The sequence below is a fragment of the Meleagris gallopavo genome, chromosome 4, assembly GCF_000146605.3.
Source record: "Meleagris gallopavo isolate NT-WF06-2002-E0010 breed Aviagen turkey brand Nicholas breeding stock chromosome 4, Turkey_5.1, whole genome shotgun sequence".
Taxonomy (NCBI): Eukaryota; Metazoa; Chordata; class Aves; order Galliformes; family Phasianidae; genus Meleagris; species Meleagris gallopavo.
Window position 1 is genome coordinate 42,549,530 of NC_015014.2, and position 14,878 is coordinate 42,564,407.

Below are 14,878 nucleotides of genomic sequence, written 5' to 3' on the forward strand. Positions count from 1 at the left end.
TGCCGGGGTCCCCGCTTCTCTTGCTTCTCTTCCTCCTCGCCTCCTCCGTGCGTGTCTGCAAAGGTGAGGAGCGTCTCCCCGCAGCCCCATCCCTGCAAATTTGGGGGGCGGCAGCGTGACCCCGGCATCCCGCGAAGGGACAGAGGTCCCCGCGAAACCCAAAGCCTCGCAGCGCTCCGTCGGGCTGCTGAGTGGGGTGGGATCCGCGCTGGGGATGCGGAGGTGCCGAGGCCAGGGCCAGGAGGGGGCTCGTCCCAGGACAGGGGGTGGGGTGCGGACTGGGGCTCCTCCACCTGCGTCCCGGCCAAACTGCGCTCCGGTAAAGGGGGAAAAGACTGTTGTAATCGTAGCGTTAAGTGGGGAAGGATGAAGCTGATCAGCTACTTAAACAGGGAGTCCGGTTATCTTTGATCTCATTGGGAGTGCTGTGTTACACCTGGAAGCCACTGTTTTTATACGAGGGAATACTGTGAAGCGAGAGCAGCTGATGGGCATTGTGACAGAAATCACTGCCTTGCCTATCGCTTCGTCCGTGCTGCTGTCCCACTCTGCATGCATGGAATGCTTACACCTTGTGAAGCACTTTACATCATCTGCTGCTGTGCACTGAGCAGTTCTGTTTGCCTGTACTGTGGAAGAACGTGTCACTTTCAGTCACTTTTTTTGTCCTAGGTATTTTCAACATACCGCATGCTGTGTTAGAAATGAATTCTGGAGATGGGAGAGAGAAGAGGGAGGGATGAGGAGGGTGAGGAATGACAGCAGCATGCCACATTGTTATGATAGAAATGACTGAAATTGTGCACCTGGCACCCTGCTGCCTGCAAGAAGTTGAGGTTTTTAGCAGCTGGCAGAATTGAACAAATGGTCAGCATCAATCTTGTAGGAGTTCCTCTTCTATGTTCTTTCTGATTAGGATTGCTTTCCTGAAGAGCACTCTTCTCCCACCATGGCTACACTGCATATCTTACCAGAAAACCTGTGCATGCCATTGTGCAAATTACTGAAGCCTGTGTAGGTTCAACAGCGTTCTGGATGGCGCGAGGGAGGGATGCTGCTTAGCACTGCTGGGAGCTCACAAAGAGGGACTGCGCCTGCCCTCAGAGTTCTGTGAGTGAGCTGAGAAGGGTTAAGGAAATCTATGATATGGTGAAATAATTGCATCTTCTCTGTTCAAAAGCTTTGTTTCACCAAAACAAACAAACAAACAAACAAACAAAAAAAACAAAAAAACCCACACCACTGTGTAATATTCAGGCTTCTCTGCCTGCTGCTCCACAGGCTGTTGGATTCCCCCTTAGAAAGCCTGGGGAACCAGAGGCTGTGGGCAGTGACAGACTGGCAGAGGTACAGTACTGAGGGTCGTCATGGTGCACTCATGGCTACAAAGGCACCAGTCCCAGGCAACACTCCAACGTGAACACTCCAAATTAAGAACAGAAAATGACAACAAGAATTGCAGCACCTTTAATTTATTTGGAGTTGTTCCTTGAACTAAAGCACACATCAAAAAAGCACAGTTTTCATTGAAAGGCAGTTTTACTAAACCTTGCAGAGTTTTCAGAAATAAACAATTTCTACACAGTATGAAGTTAACCCCCCTCTATCACTATTCATACTGGTTACACATCTCAAGCCTGTGCCAATACCAAAAAGAGTTTTTGCAACTTTTATGCCTGGAAGTTATTCCTGTTGCTATTTGCGGTATTTGGAGATGCTGGGCTCACATCCTGCTTACCTGGCCATTCTCATTAAGACTACCCTCATTTTTTATTTGTTTAATTTGGTACAATTGTTTGGGGAAAGAAAAAATTGACCACAGGTAACTATGGACTTTCTGGGAGGCTGTAAAATCTCTGCTCAGCAGAGATCAGTAAAAACAGAGCATGAACCTGCTGTGCATGATCACAGGCAGCAACCTTGTGCACAGGGATAAACTGGATGACTCCTGGGAAACCTTACCATGCCCAGAGCAGCAAGTTTCCTTGGGACACACTGCTTTTAGGCCTTGCAGTTAGTGGGTATCACAGCATGTTCAGAGTGTTTTTATTTCCATCATTGCCATAGGATACTCACAAGAATGACCCCTGCTGCGCAGCATCACTAAGCAGTGTTTGTGCTTCCAGGTGTTCCGATGCCATCCCAAGTGTTGGAGGCAGAGCAGGAACTGCAGCTGTGGAAGGAGGTGAGCTCTATGGGCAGGCTGGCTCTACCAATTGTGGAAAACCCGTGGCTCTAGGGTGAGGGCTGGGAGCATCCTTGCCAGCTTATCCCTGATAGGACAGGGATACGTTTAACACTGTTTCTTATTCCAGCCTTTTCTGTGGTCACGCTTTCCCTCTTCATGCTTTCTCTTGTATGGAGTTCAGGTGCTTCCTCTTCCAATCCTACTTCTCCCACATACCTGTTCTGACATTGGTGAAGATGTGAAACACATAATTTTCCAGATTTCTGAACAGTATCCAGAGGCTGGATGTTGATATTTCATTCAGGGAACAGACTGCTTTGGCTCAGTGGAGAATTATGTTTGCTGACAGTTATCCTTTAGCTGTCATTGAAATTGAGATTGCTGTTTCTGGAAGCAGTACAGTGTCCCAATTGATACTTTTATAGTCTGTGTATGATAGGCACTAAATGTTTCAACTCATTCAATCAGTCTCTTGCTTCTTCCATTCTGCAGACAGGGCTGGGACACAGTATTCAACCACATCTTAGCATTTTAATTCACTAGGTAGAGGGTGACATCCTATTGCAGTTTGCCTTTCTAACGTTTTTTACCAATTGCAGCTATAACTTTAATTCTCATCTCTGAAATTTAGTCCAGGATGTTACTTGTTGGCATGAACTCTTGTGCCCTTTTGGAGCAGATGGAGAAGCAGAGCATAACACAGAGAGAGGGTTCAGCTTGCAAGTTGTGTGCCCTGCCATTGCTGTAATTTTTCAAGTATTCTGTTGATATTTAATTTTGTAGCTTCTGATAACATTAGAAAGCAAGTGACTCACCCTGGGTACAGCTGCACAGTGTAAATTTCTTCCTTACTGTCAGTGCATTTCGGAAGTATTGACTCAACCACTGTCATGTTCCTAGCACGGCACTTGAACAAGCCCTGGTGGTACTTTGCTCCTGGGAGAAAAGTGATCTCTTGCGAAGTAACATCCTAACGGTTACAAGGAGTTTGTGAAAATGAGTTATTTAAATTCCAGACTGAAAACTTGCTGGTTTATATGTTTCTGAATTTACTGTTGGGATTTGTTATTTATAGCATTGGATTAAGGTCAGTGATTACAGAAGGAAAAGGCAAGGTTACTGTTGATTTCTGTTAACAAAATGAATGCGTATGGACACTAAATTCGGTGTAAAAATATGTAACAGGAGTGATGTAAAACATTGCTTAACAAGAATAATACAGGACTAGGAGAGCCTTAAGGTCTAAATAAAGAGAGTTAGATGCATAGGTACATACTTCTGCTCAGCCTGGCAACAAATCCATACTGGAGATCCTTGGAGTATTCCTCCCTGCTTGTTATTTGAGTAGTTGATCATTCAGCAGAAGCACTGCCTCAAAATTAAACTACTATTTTCCAGGAATGATTCCGATTTCATAAATAGTAGAACTTTATAACATCCTTTAATTTCTTTGTTATTTAACCAGCACCAAATAACACACACACTCCCAACCTCAGGCCATATTTCTGAGGAAGGAGAGAAAATTACTGAGAAGATGCAATAGGAATCAAAGGCAATAGGAATTATTAAATTTATATATGCGTTTTTAAAAATAAATCAGCACGAACTATGGCTTTTCTTCAGCTCTTGCTTTTCCCATGCAGGTTTTAGCTGAGAGATATACTGCCTTGTATTTACTGAATACAAAAAAGTCTCTGGCTTATCCTGCTGTTGAATTATGGTGATCACTAATAGCTCCCTCCAACTAAATATCAAGTGGATAAACCAACAAATAAATAACAACAAAGAATCCCTCACTGAGAAGAAAAAGCACCTTTTTATCTTAGGCTTCCAAAATGAATTCAGTTTGGTTTATGTCCTTCACCGTAGATTTTTCCCTTTACATTTTTTACTCTGAAAGTAATAAATATGAACTAATATACCAGAGACGAACCAATGCAAGATGAAGGAAAAAGAGACAAAGGAGGTTGTGTTACAAACAAAAACTATTTGAAGGGGGAATCCTGTGAGCTATTAGCTTTCCACTATCTGAAATGCTTTTTCATAGCCCGTCTCTAGAGAAATGCGTCATCTTTTGTCTTGAAATACTGATATGCATTATTTGTTTATTGCTTTTTTCATTGAGTGTTTTCTTCACTAAAGAGTGCTGTTTAGGGCTTTTACATACAATATAATCACAAGACCCATTGCATTGCCCGCTTTTTTAAATAACAAAACATTTTGATGCAGTCTGTGAACAAGACAATGATGGCACCTCTACTAACAATAATGAATATTTGTATGGGGCTGCTGAATCACGGCCTGAACCTTTGATTGATCTCCTGAGGCGAGCAATGAGTCAGCCACGGGAGCACAGGTGAAGGCAATTCATGTGTGCTGCAGGAAGGGGTGGAGCCTGGCTCCACCTCTCCTAGACCCATTTAAGAGCTGACTGCTGACTGTGAGGAAGGATCTCTCTCTGGAGATCTGCTCCATCAGGAGTTCATCTTGTGAGCCCAGGACAGGTGGGTGACTTTCTCTCATTTCTCCAATATAAATTAATATTAGCCAAGCTCCTGGAATATATATATATATATATACACACACACTATCTGTATATCCACTGATTAAACAATATTCAATGGGAAAAAAACTGGTGCATATCAAATGGGTCACAAAAGATACAATTTAAAACCTATATAATGAAAAGTTAAGCTCCCCACCCATTATTTTTAAGCTGTGCAGATTCAATTTGAGTTCTGGAGACATTTTCTCTTCCTTACAGAATACTTTGAGCTCTCAGCTGGGGTAAAATTTCTTCCATGATTTCAAGTGTCCTTTATTCCACTTCTTCTCTTTCCCTGATTAAAAGTTCCACTGAAAATGATTTGGTACGCTGGGATGCTTTCATTTGGAAAAAAAAAATATAGAAAAAATATATGAAAAGCAGGTAGAGGATGAGTGGGAATCACTTCTTTGTTACTTCTTCCAAGAAAAGATCATGATAGCACTAAATGAAGTGAGCTTTGGAAGGACTGACCAAGACAAATGGAAATGGTATTCTGTGGTGTGTTTAGGAAAGCCTTACCATAGGGTGTTGTAGATGCTAAAAGTTTACAGTGGTTCAGAGAGATCGGTCAAATTCACAGAAATCCTCTGAGCTTCATTACAAATCACCTACATCCAACTCTAAGTATTTGCAGTACATTTTGCTGTTGGATGGAGAGTATGGCTTTTACTAAACCACAGGTCTCTTCTTAGGCTCTTCCTCGGGTGCTGAGGTTTGGCCTTTTGGGGGGATAAGACGAAGAGCTAAACATCCAGGGAGGTTTTGATATGGTTTTAAACAAAATCTTGTAAGGTTCCCCACGTGACAAAGAAATCATTGTGAACCTCAGACATAAACTGCTTGGTGACTCACACAAATGAGTAGCATGCGTAAGAGGTGCTGGCACATATCATCATCACTCAAGAGATGTGTGGGTCATACACCTGAAGGGATACCAGAATGCAATTTGCAGAGGAGTGTTTGAGGACTGAGCATTGAATCACTTGCAGTGGCCTTGTCATTTTCTTTGCCATTTTGTACAATCCAAAAATATAACAGAAGGGTATTGAAGTTTATAGTCCATGCCCCAGACATTCACAACATGTCTTAGCCGGAGACAGATTTAGTAGGGACACAAGCAGTGTAAGAGAATAGAAGGCATGATAGCTGAGATCAAGCATATATGTTTATTTGGTGGTTTGCTTTTTTTCCCCCTTGAATTCAAAATATTTCATGAACATACCTGTAAGAATTCCTTCTGGAATTTGATGCAGGACAAGCTTGCCATGCTTTTGGCTGAACAAAATACTTTTAAGAATATAGTTATTTAACTTGCTTATATTAATTTGACTTAATGAAGAAGGATTGTGTGAACTTTTACAGATAGACGATGCCTGTTCTACCTACATGTCCACAGATTTTCAGCCTCAGGTGAGACAAATAAAGGTGGCTTTACTAATTATGATATTTATTATACGATAAGAATGAAAGTGTGATACCTGAGTGTGATACCTATTTTCTTTTCATTAGGTGTCCAGTACACTGGAAGAACTTTGTTTTTGGTCATGGGATTTCTCCAGAAGCCACAGGTAACACACATGAAAGACTACTTGACATTTCTGAAGCAAGATCTCTCAGTGTGCCTGTGCCTACAGTGGATTCTGAGGACCCAGTAAATCATGTGCCACTCAGTGCTGAAAGTAGCATGCCAGTCCTTACTCTGAAATGTTACGTGTCCTAATACAGTGCCTATTAAAGACAACTGGGAGACTCCACCATTTGTAAAATGATCTCCAGCTTGGGTACAAGGTTTCAGCATTTTATTGCTCTAGATTAGAAAATTTATGAGCTCTGATGGGGTAAGAAATTTACTGATGAGAGTCTGCTGCTGTCACTGCCAGGAAGACAAAAAGGAGCACCCACTAAACCCATCAATTCTTCTAACTTACTAGTGCTCTCTACAGGGTTTCAGAAGAGTAATTACATTGATAAGCAAAATCATACAGTAAATCTGTTGAGGAATAATGATGATATTTCAATCCAGTACTGAAAAGTTTGAAACATGATTTCAGCTTAGAGTAGACTGAGGGGTGGGCTCATGGCAGGGGGAGCGGAGGGACAGTGCTGATCTCTGCTCCCTGGTGACAATAACAGGACTCAAAGGAACAGGTTGGGAATGGGATGGAGCTGAGTCAGGATATGGTCAAGCTGAGTGTTAGGAAAAGGTTCTCCACCAGAGGACGGGGGGCATGGCACAGGTTCATCAGGGCAGTGATAACAGCCCTGAGCTGCTGGAGTTCTGTGTACATTTGGACGGTGTTCTCAGACATAGAGTTTGAATTTTGTGTGGTTTTGTATGGAGCCGTGGTTTGGACTTGGTGATGCTTGCAGGTTCCTTCCAACTTGGAGTATCCTATGATTCTATGAAATAAAATCATCAACAACTTCTTTTTTTGCAAATAAAAATCTCTCTACTGATTATTATTCCCACAGGGTTTAGATGAAAAAGACAACATGAAAAGGGTAAGATTTCTATGTTTGTCTTACAATCACTCTAAAATTAATAAGAAAATCCTAACTCTTTTGTCCTATTTTGTAGTAAAACCTCACTTTTAATTTTTTTGAACAGTTCTTATTTCATTATTCTAAGACTCATGACTCGGGAAACTCAGATGTCAGGGTAAGTGGCCTAGCACCTCCATGTGAGTACACATTTGCCTTTAAGTAGCACCAAGGTGATGTTCCTTTCCTCGGTAGTTTCTACAGCTGTAATGGCTCAGATAGAAGGGTTTCAAATTTTATATACAGACTGTATTTTAATAACATGGGAGGCAATCACTGATGTACAGGTGTGCAAATGGAAAACAACAAATATCTTGGTCTTGTACAGTCAACATTTAAGAATAAACATTTAAGATAAAACACTTGCTTCTGGTGATGGAACATAATATACAATGAAACAATCCTGATTCATAGGAGTTGAAAACGCGGCCATAAATTTTAAGAAGCATTTTTATTAATTAAATGGTTTTATTTATTAATTAAATTGTTTATTAATTATTAAGTAGTATGTATCTATTAGAGGATATCACAAATATCAGACAAAAGAGTATGCAAGTCTCATTCACATTTTGGAGTACACTATGAGAAACATCATGATTTAAAAATAGTTTAGTACTTCTCCTGTAGAAATATTCTCAGCAGCCAACAAATAATGTGATCCACTCTTGCTTTTAAATTTCAGTCATCATCTGTTGTTTCAGCACATTTTTTTATGTACACTGTAGGATTTTGAGGAAGTTAAACATACATGTGTTTGCTCATTTCTTAATGATATTCTTTACATGTTGATGTCCATCGTTGCCTTGTTCATTAAATTCCTTCAGAAATAGGCTATATATTCCTTGGAAAGTGATACAGTTTTCTAGGATTCCTGAGAGTACTGCTGATATTGCGGTCAATATTTTCACAGCAGAGCTTCTCTGGAGTTTTTAATGGTAATCAGGGCACTGGGAAATTAGCTACTTATATTCCTACTCCTGCTTAAAAGGTTACTGCATTCCCCTTCCTCTCCATCCTGAAGCTCTCTCCACAAGCCCACATGATTCTGTGCTACCAGTCACTGCCTGGGGACTTAGGCTGCACACACTGCCACTGTGCTTCCCAGGCTCTGTGTCAGCATAGAAAGTCTCACCAGGACCAGGGATTTCAGGATTGGAGCTTGTCTATTATGGAGAATGACCAGTGTCACAGGTATAAATTTTACTTCAGAATGGACCCCCCCCTTCAAACTGTTTTCTAGTAAAAAAAAAAAAAATTGTTTCTCTTTCTGTGATTTAAGTTAAAGTAAAATGAATTTTTGGTACAACAGAGACTGAAGATGTTAACCTCTGTAGCAGCTAGCCATAAGAAATTAAGGATAGTGTATGTGAATGTTCTCTGTACCACATAAAGAGGTTGATCAGGGCCTGAATAACTGCAGTTACTTGGGGAAGTCTGTAAACAGTTCTGATCTGCCAGGGAATAAAGGTGAGGATGCACAGCTTGTCTCTCCATCTCCATGCAAGCCACATTCCATGCAAATATAAATGTATGTTCCTGTTTGTTGTCAACTCAGTGTTCAAAATCACGTTTCTCAAATAACATCTTCAGTCCTTGGTACCCACTGGTCCGTAAAGTACTACTGCAAGAAGAGAGATTATTTTTGCATCATAAAATCAGAATTTCATTGTTGCTCATGTGTCTATGTTCATGTCCTCTCAGTCGTCTGTCCTGCATCCTTTGCTGCAACTCGTTCCCCAGCTTAATGAGAGAAGACTGAAGAGATACAAAGTGGACGTATGTAATCTTAAACTGTGCATGCTTGCATTCTCACATTAGGCGAGTCATTAGCACAACTAAAATGTCCTTGTAGACCCTCCTACTCAAAGCATTTTATTTTCAGTGTTTAGTGTCACGCTGATGTGTTTTCATTAGAAATGTGCATTTTTTCTATTCTGTAACTAGTGAAAAATGATCCTGGTGATACTTAACATTTTAAACATAAAGTAATAAATGCTTAGCATAGAATATTGTTTCAACACTGAGCCTACATTCAAACTGGACTGGGTAGTTGCTTTATAAAAAGAAAAATACTTTCAGATTATCCATACATTATATTGCAGTTGAATTCTACTTTGTAGAAAGGGCTCTTCTTTTTTTCCTTCCCCATTTGGAATTAAAACCATATTTACTCCTTAAACATATGTTATTTATGACATACAGAGCTAAGGATTTCCAAAAAAAAGTATAAGCAATATTACTGTTCAAGTTAAGGTGCAGATAAGAAAGTCCTTTCTTTGTTACAGTTTCTGCCCAGTGTCTCAGTTTCCTGAACAATAAGCAACAGAAATGGGTCTCTTGAGAAGAAAATGACTTCTCTTTCTACGGTGCTTTTACTTTTTTCATTCTCATATCCTTTAATGGATGTTAAAGTACCACTGAATTACTTTATGACCTGATCTAGCATCAGCAGAAGCAAAACTTAAGAAAAGGAATACATCTTCTCCCTTCAAGTAGAATATACTGAAATAAAATTTTGATAAAATAGATGATAGTCAGAGGGACACAAAATTTAGAACATTTCTTTCAAATTTCAAAAATGAAAATTAATGCTGTATTAATGCTCATCTCTATAATACAGCTATGAAAAGAATAGAAAAGTGCAGAATAAGAATCTTTATAAGAATTCTAAAAGTTCACATAAAGCATAGCAAAACCTAAGATCCACATACTTCCTGTTTTGCACCAACTTCAGGTTGCTTTTTCCTTAAATTCACTGCAGACTATTGGTTATTTTGACCACTATTCATGCTTATTGTCTTCTCCTGACATAATACAAAAGTGGAATACAGAGGTGGTCCTATCAAGATTTGATTGTCCATAGTGAAGTCTGTATGGTGCATTGTGGAGGGTATGTTCCTCTGGAGAGATTGTCTTTTCAGATACGTGTGCAGTACACAGGAAAAAACCATCTTTGTGATTAAAATGTATTGGACAATTTTTTTTGCTTAGTAAAATGCTGTTTCTCATCTTGATACTTGATAAAGTTTCAAAAGTTCAACAGTGAGGAGGTGTTGATGAGTTACAATGAAATTAGAGGTGGTTTTCTTTTTTTTTTTGAAGAACCGATCAGAAAATCATGCAGCCTGTGCTGTTTTTTTCCTAAACAATTACTTGCATGATTTGTTAAGAGAGAAGCTTAAGAGCATATCTCTTTCAACTATTCATTGTTGTATATTGAATCACTTAGAGTATCATCTTTTTGAATCTCACATAACAAATTAGTGAGATAATTAAGGAACAATGCAGCTGGATTCAGCAAACTCCTTAGTTTATACAATGAGGAAAGCTTTGCACAGGCATAGTACCACACCACAGTGTACATTTTATTGTCATTGTGTAAGAAGAGGTACGGATATTTATGCTTACAGAGCTATCTTTCATTAAGAAACAGTGATTTGTTTTGGGAATTCTTTATTACACCTATTAAATGTTTCTGATCCACCTTGACCTGTAAAGGGAGAAACAGTCCTGTATAATATTGCTCAGATCTTCTGGGTCTTTCCATTTCCTAGTTTGTGACTTGTGGAGACTGCTGATCTGGTGTCACAGAAACTTCATTAATCAAAAATATATTTTTTTTCCCATAATCTAACATGGGCGCAAAGAGAAATTGCTGGAAGTAATTATTTTCCAAGAAAAAAATAACACAGGTAGAAAAATAATTAAATATGTAAAATGTAGGGCACTCCAAGTATCTGAAAAGATTAAAAAAAAAAACACCAAAAACTTGCAAAACTCCATTACAGATGTATTTTTGGTAAAAAAAAAAATAAAAAATAAAATAAAGCTGATAATATTTAAGGGTTTATAGATCTGAGATAGGTATTTCAAAACTAGGTAATGAGAGAAGGAAGTTGACAATATAAATAAAAATCACACAGATGTTATATGTACAGCTAAGAAACTGAGCATAATGATGTATCTGATGAACTGATGTCAAAATTAAAAGACTCAAAAATGATGTACAGTTTTAACCCTACTTCCTTTGAAAGTTTCCTTGAAACTATTCCCGTGTTTGTAAATGATGGGAGCCATGCTGCTTCACACAATTCTTAGAGTGTTAGGATAGAGCAAGCAGCAATTTCTCTCTATGATTATTTTGGTTATGATCATAACCCAGGAGATTACACAAGCTCAGTTTTTAATTGAGAAACGCTATCATCACTAAGGGAGCATACAGTAAATACATTCCATCTAAATTCTGTGTGCTGCTAAGCTCAAGATCTGAAATACTTCATTTCTGAGTTGGTCTGTCCCTCCCTCTACAGGACAGACACAGACAATGAAAATACTGTGATTAAGCTTAGTATGTTTTCTAATGAAGGTCTCATTAGAGCAGCTGGATACTTCATTCTCTGTACTTAATATTTTCCTCACTGATCTTTTTTTTGCTCCTTGCTGCACAGATTAGTAGGCAGTTGTTTCTCAATGTGTACAACATGAATAGGATAGAGTATCATAAGTATTGGTCTTTTCTTTGGGAATTTTTCTGAGAGGGGTTGTCAGGATGTTCCTCTGGGGTCAGTCTGGGAACTCAGTCCCTGGCTGGGCCCAAACACTTTTTTTTAAGCTTTGAGGACTTGATGATCTTGAAGGTCTTTTCCAACCTGAGCAGTTCTGTGTTTTTTCCCCATTGTTGTCCTTCTATGAGGTACAAACTGTTTCATGCATAGAGACTCCAAAACTATGGGACCAGTTGTGTTTTTGTGATGAAACCTGTCAATAAAAAAGACTAGTCTAATTCTAAAACTATCTAAAATAAGTCAAAGCTTAGAGTGGATTTTGGCCTTCATTCATGTGTTTTCTACAATTTCTACATGAGAGTATGAGCTGCATAGAAAAACATGTACACAGTATGTTTTAAGGGGCAAGACTGTATAGTAGTACTGAATCTCTTTGAGGGGATTCATTCACAAGTGTAGGTATCATCTAAAATACTATTTTTTTTCAAGGAGGATCTTCAAGGAGCTGGAGGGATTCAAAGTAGAGGATACTTTTTCTTCAGGGTATGGTTTGTTCTACTATTTTTTCCTTTTTTTTTTATCTCTAGGCTGTTACCAAACAAAAGGTAGAGAAATTAGTGGAATAAAATGAAAACTACTGTGTCAGAGAGAACTTTTCTGTTAAGAGTCTTCTGCCATAAGCGATTCCATTAGAAATGTTTGTCTTTGCAGTAGATGAGAAATGCAACTTCCAGTGACTTCAGTTATGCTTTGTATAGCACAGACTATATGCTTGTAAAGTAATCAGGATAACAGAACTAGATTGAAACTACTTGGTGATACTGAAGTATCAAAAAGAAATTAAAAAAAAGTCAAAAGAGATTGTATGTGATTAGAATCTTTCAAATGCAGGCAACTACTGATATGTTTTTCACGATGGTAAATAGTAAGAATCTTGAAAAACAAACATTGCCTCTATTAGATCCATAAAAGGATCTTCTTAGTGTATTGAACTAGTATTCTAAAATATGTCAAAATAAGAATTTCTAGATTATTTTTTAGGAGTGTATAACCACTGTGCTAGACTGATGGAGACTTACAGACGTCTCTGGCTATGTAGGGCTTGAAACAAAGTTGGTAGCAGGTTGTGTGGGACTTTGTTACTGAAACCAATCAGTTTTCTACAGTATTTATTGGATGTTTGTCTTTCAGCCGCGTAATGGGAAGAGATCAGTGGATTTTCACTAAGGAGGTATTTATTTAATGCTTTCATCATCACCTGTATTGAAATTACTTTATTTTTATACAAATATGCCACAGTATTTACAATTTGAGTTCTGCAGACAGTCTTCTTGGAGATATGCTAAATCCACATATCTTTGTTTAAAGTGAGTAGAAGCTACAGATACTCAGTTCCTAGAATAGAGAGCGAAGTGTTTCTGGAAGCAAGAAATGGAAAAGATCCCAGATCTGTAGAAAGTTTAAAAAGTTATCAATGATAAATGAAAGGTGTGTGTCAAGAAGTACCAACTCAACAACCTGCCACAGCCTGGGCATAATCCTGCTGCTCTTACTCTGAACTAAGATCTACCTTTATATTGAAATTGTGTACTTCAGATTTTAGTTTAAAATCATTCAATTCTTTGGACAGAAAAAAAAAAATCCTGTGCTAGTATTATGATGCTCTGTTTTCTAATGTTAAACTTCTAACATTTTAAGTATTTTGCTCTATACCATACCTATAACTAAAACTTTTTCTTATTTTTTCAGGATCTTAGATTCCTGAAGTAGAACTTACACTGCAGGAATACTGAGTATATGGACACAGGTTTCTCCTCACAGAGATAATTCCTTACTAACGTACAATTAAAAATCACTAGAATGTAAATGCTCTTACATAAGATTCACTGAAGAATTCAAATGTTTCTTTACTTCCTTGATTATATTAAAAGCATATTAAAATTATTTGTTTCCTACTGTTGTGATGTTTATAACTGTGTCTAATGGAACCATAAAAAAGCCTCAGTGTATGCATGCAAGAGATATTGTCCCCATCAACACTGCTATGTACATTTATTTGCCTGTACAAATAAAGGCACTGAGAGAGTTGTTTTAATGAGAATGTTTGCAACGTAGATTATCATTTTTTTTTCTGAATATTCTTCAAATTTCTCATGTAGTCTTTAGAATGGCAGCTTAATTTATTTTGTGTTTGAGAGGGCATTTTTTTATAACGATGCAAATTTATGTAGCCAAAGTGTTACATTTGCAAATTATTATTTTGCTCTCGTATTTACTGAAAATGCACATTCTTTCATTATCTTGGTATGAGTAAACTCAATCCTACAGAAAAGACATACACTGAACCTAAGCTTTCAAATGCCTGTTTGGCACTAACTCCAGTTCTTGTGGTACTTTACTTTGTTCAGGGTGTCTCAATAGTGTTTCACTGGCAGGAAAAAAAAAAAGAAAGAAAAAATAAAAGAAGCTCCATTAGCAATAAATTGTATGTTTTGGAGAAAATTCTTGATTTTAACTCAGCTAAAGCATTTTGAAAGTTTTTGTGCTGTTATTTTTTTATTTTATTTTTTTTACCTTTTAAGAGCAGTGATACAGTACGGCTCTGATTCAGAAGACTTAACTTCATTACTTACATTCTTCTAGAATTAAGGTCTACTTGAAAACATAGCTGGTTTTGGTGTAGTTTTAAAGAAATTATATTCAAAAGAGTAAGTTAGCCTCTCCATCTTCTAAGCTTTTCACACCAGGGGTGGGCAGAAATACTTGAAGATGTAATTATATTTAAAGTAACTAGTGGGGAGCTGTAAGAAAGAAAGGGACAGACTTCTTATTAGCGGCTCTTGTGACAGAGCAAAGGGAAATGGTTTCAAACTAAAAGGGGGGATGTAGACTGGATATAAGGAAGCAGTTTTTTACAATCAGGGTGCAGGTACTGCTTTTTACGAGGGTAGTGAGGCACTGGAACGGGTTGCCCAGAGATGCGGTGGGTGCTCCTCACCGTTACTGGTGCACCGCGAATCTCACTCTGCACCAGCTGCCTCCCATAGAGATACGTGGAGGCGGGGCCGTTAGAACCGGGTCCTGCCCCAACCGCCG

General features: G+C 38.5%; 1 protein-coding gene across 1 annotated transcript; it reads left to right on the forward strand.

Moving 5' to 3' along the window:
- Positions 1-5: 5 nt before the first annotated feature.
- On the forward strand, positions 6-13,880 carry NMU (neuromedin U; the record flags this gene model as incomplete). Its single annotated transcript, XM_010710157.3, is given in 11 exon segments — positions 6-63; positions 2,127-2,185; positions 6,099-6,146; positions 6,246-6,273; positions 6,276-6,304; positions 7,209-7,238; positions 7,345-7,395; positions 8,979-9,053; positions 12,272-12,325; positions 12,974-13,013; positions 13,532-13,880. Coding segments are annotated over 10 exon segments (468 nt in total), but the record flags the coding sequence as incomplete, so codon positions are not given.
- Positions 13,881-14,878: the final 998 nt, after the last annotated feature.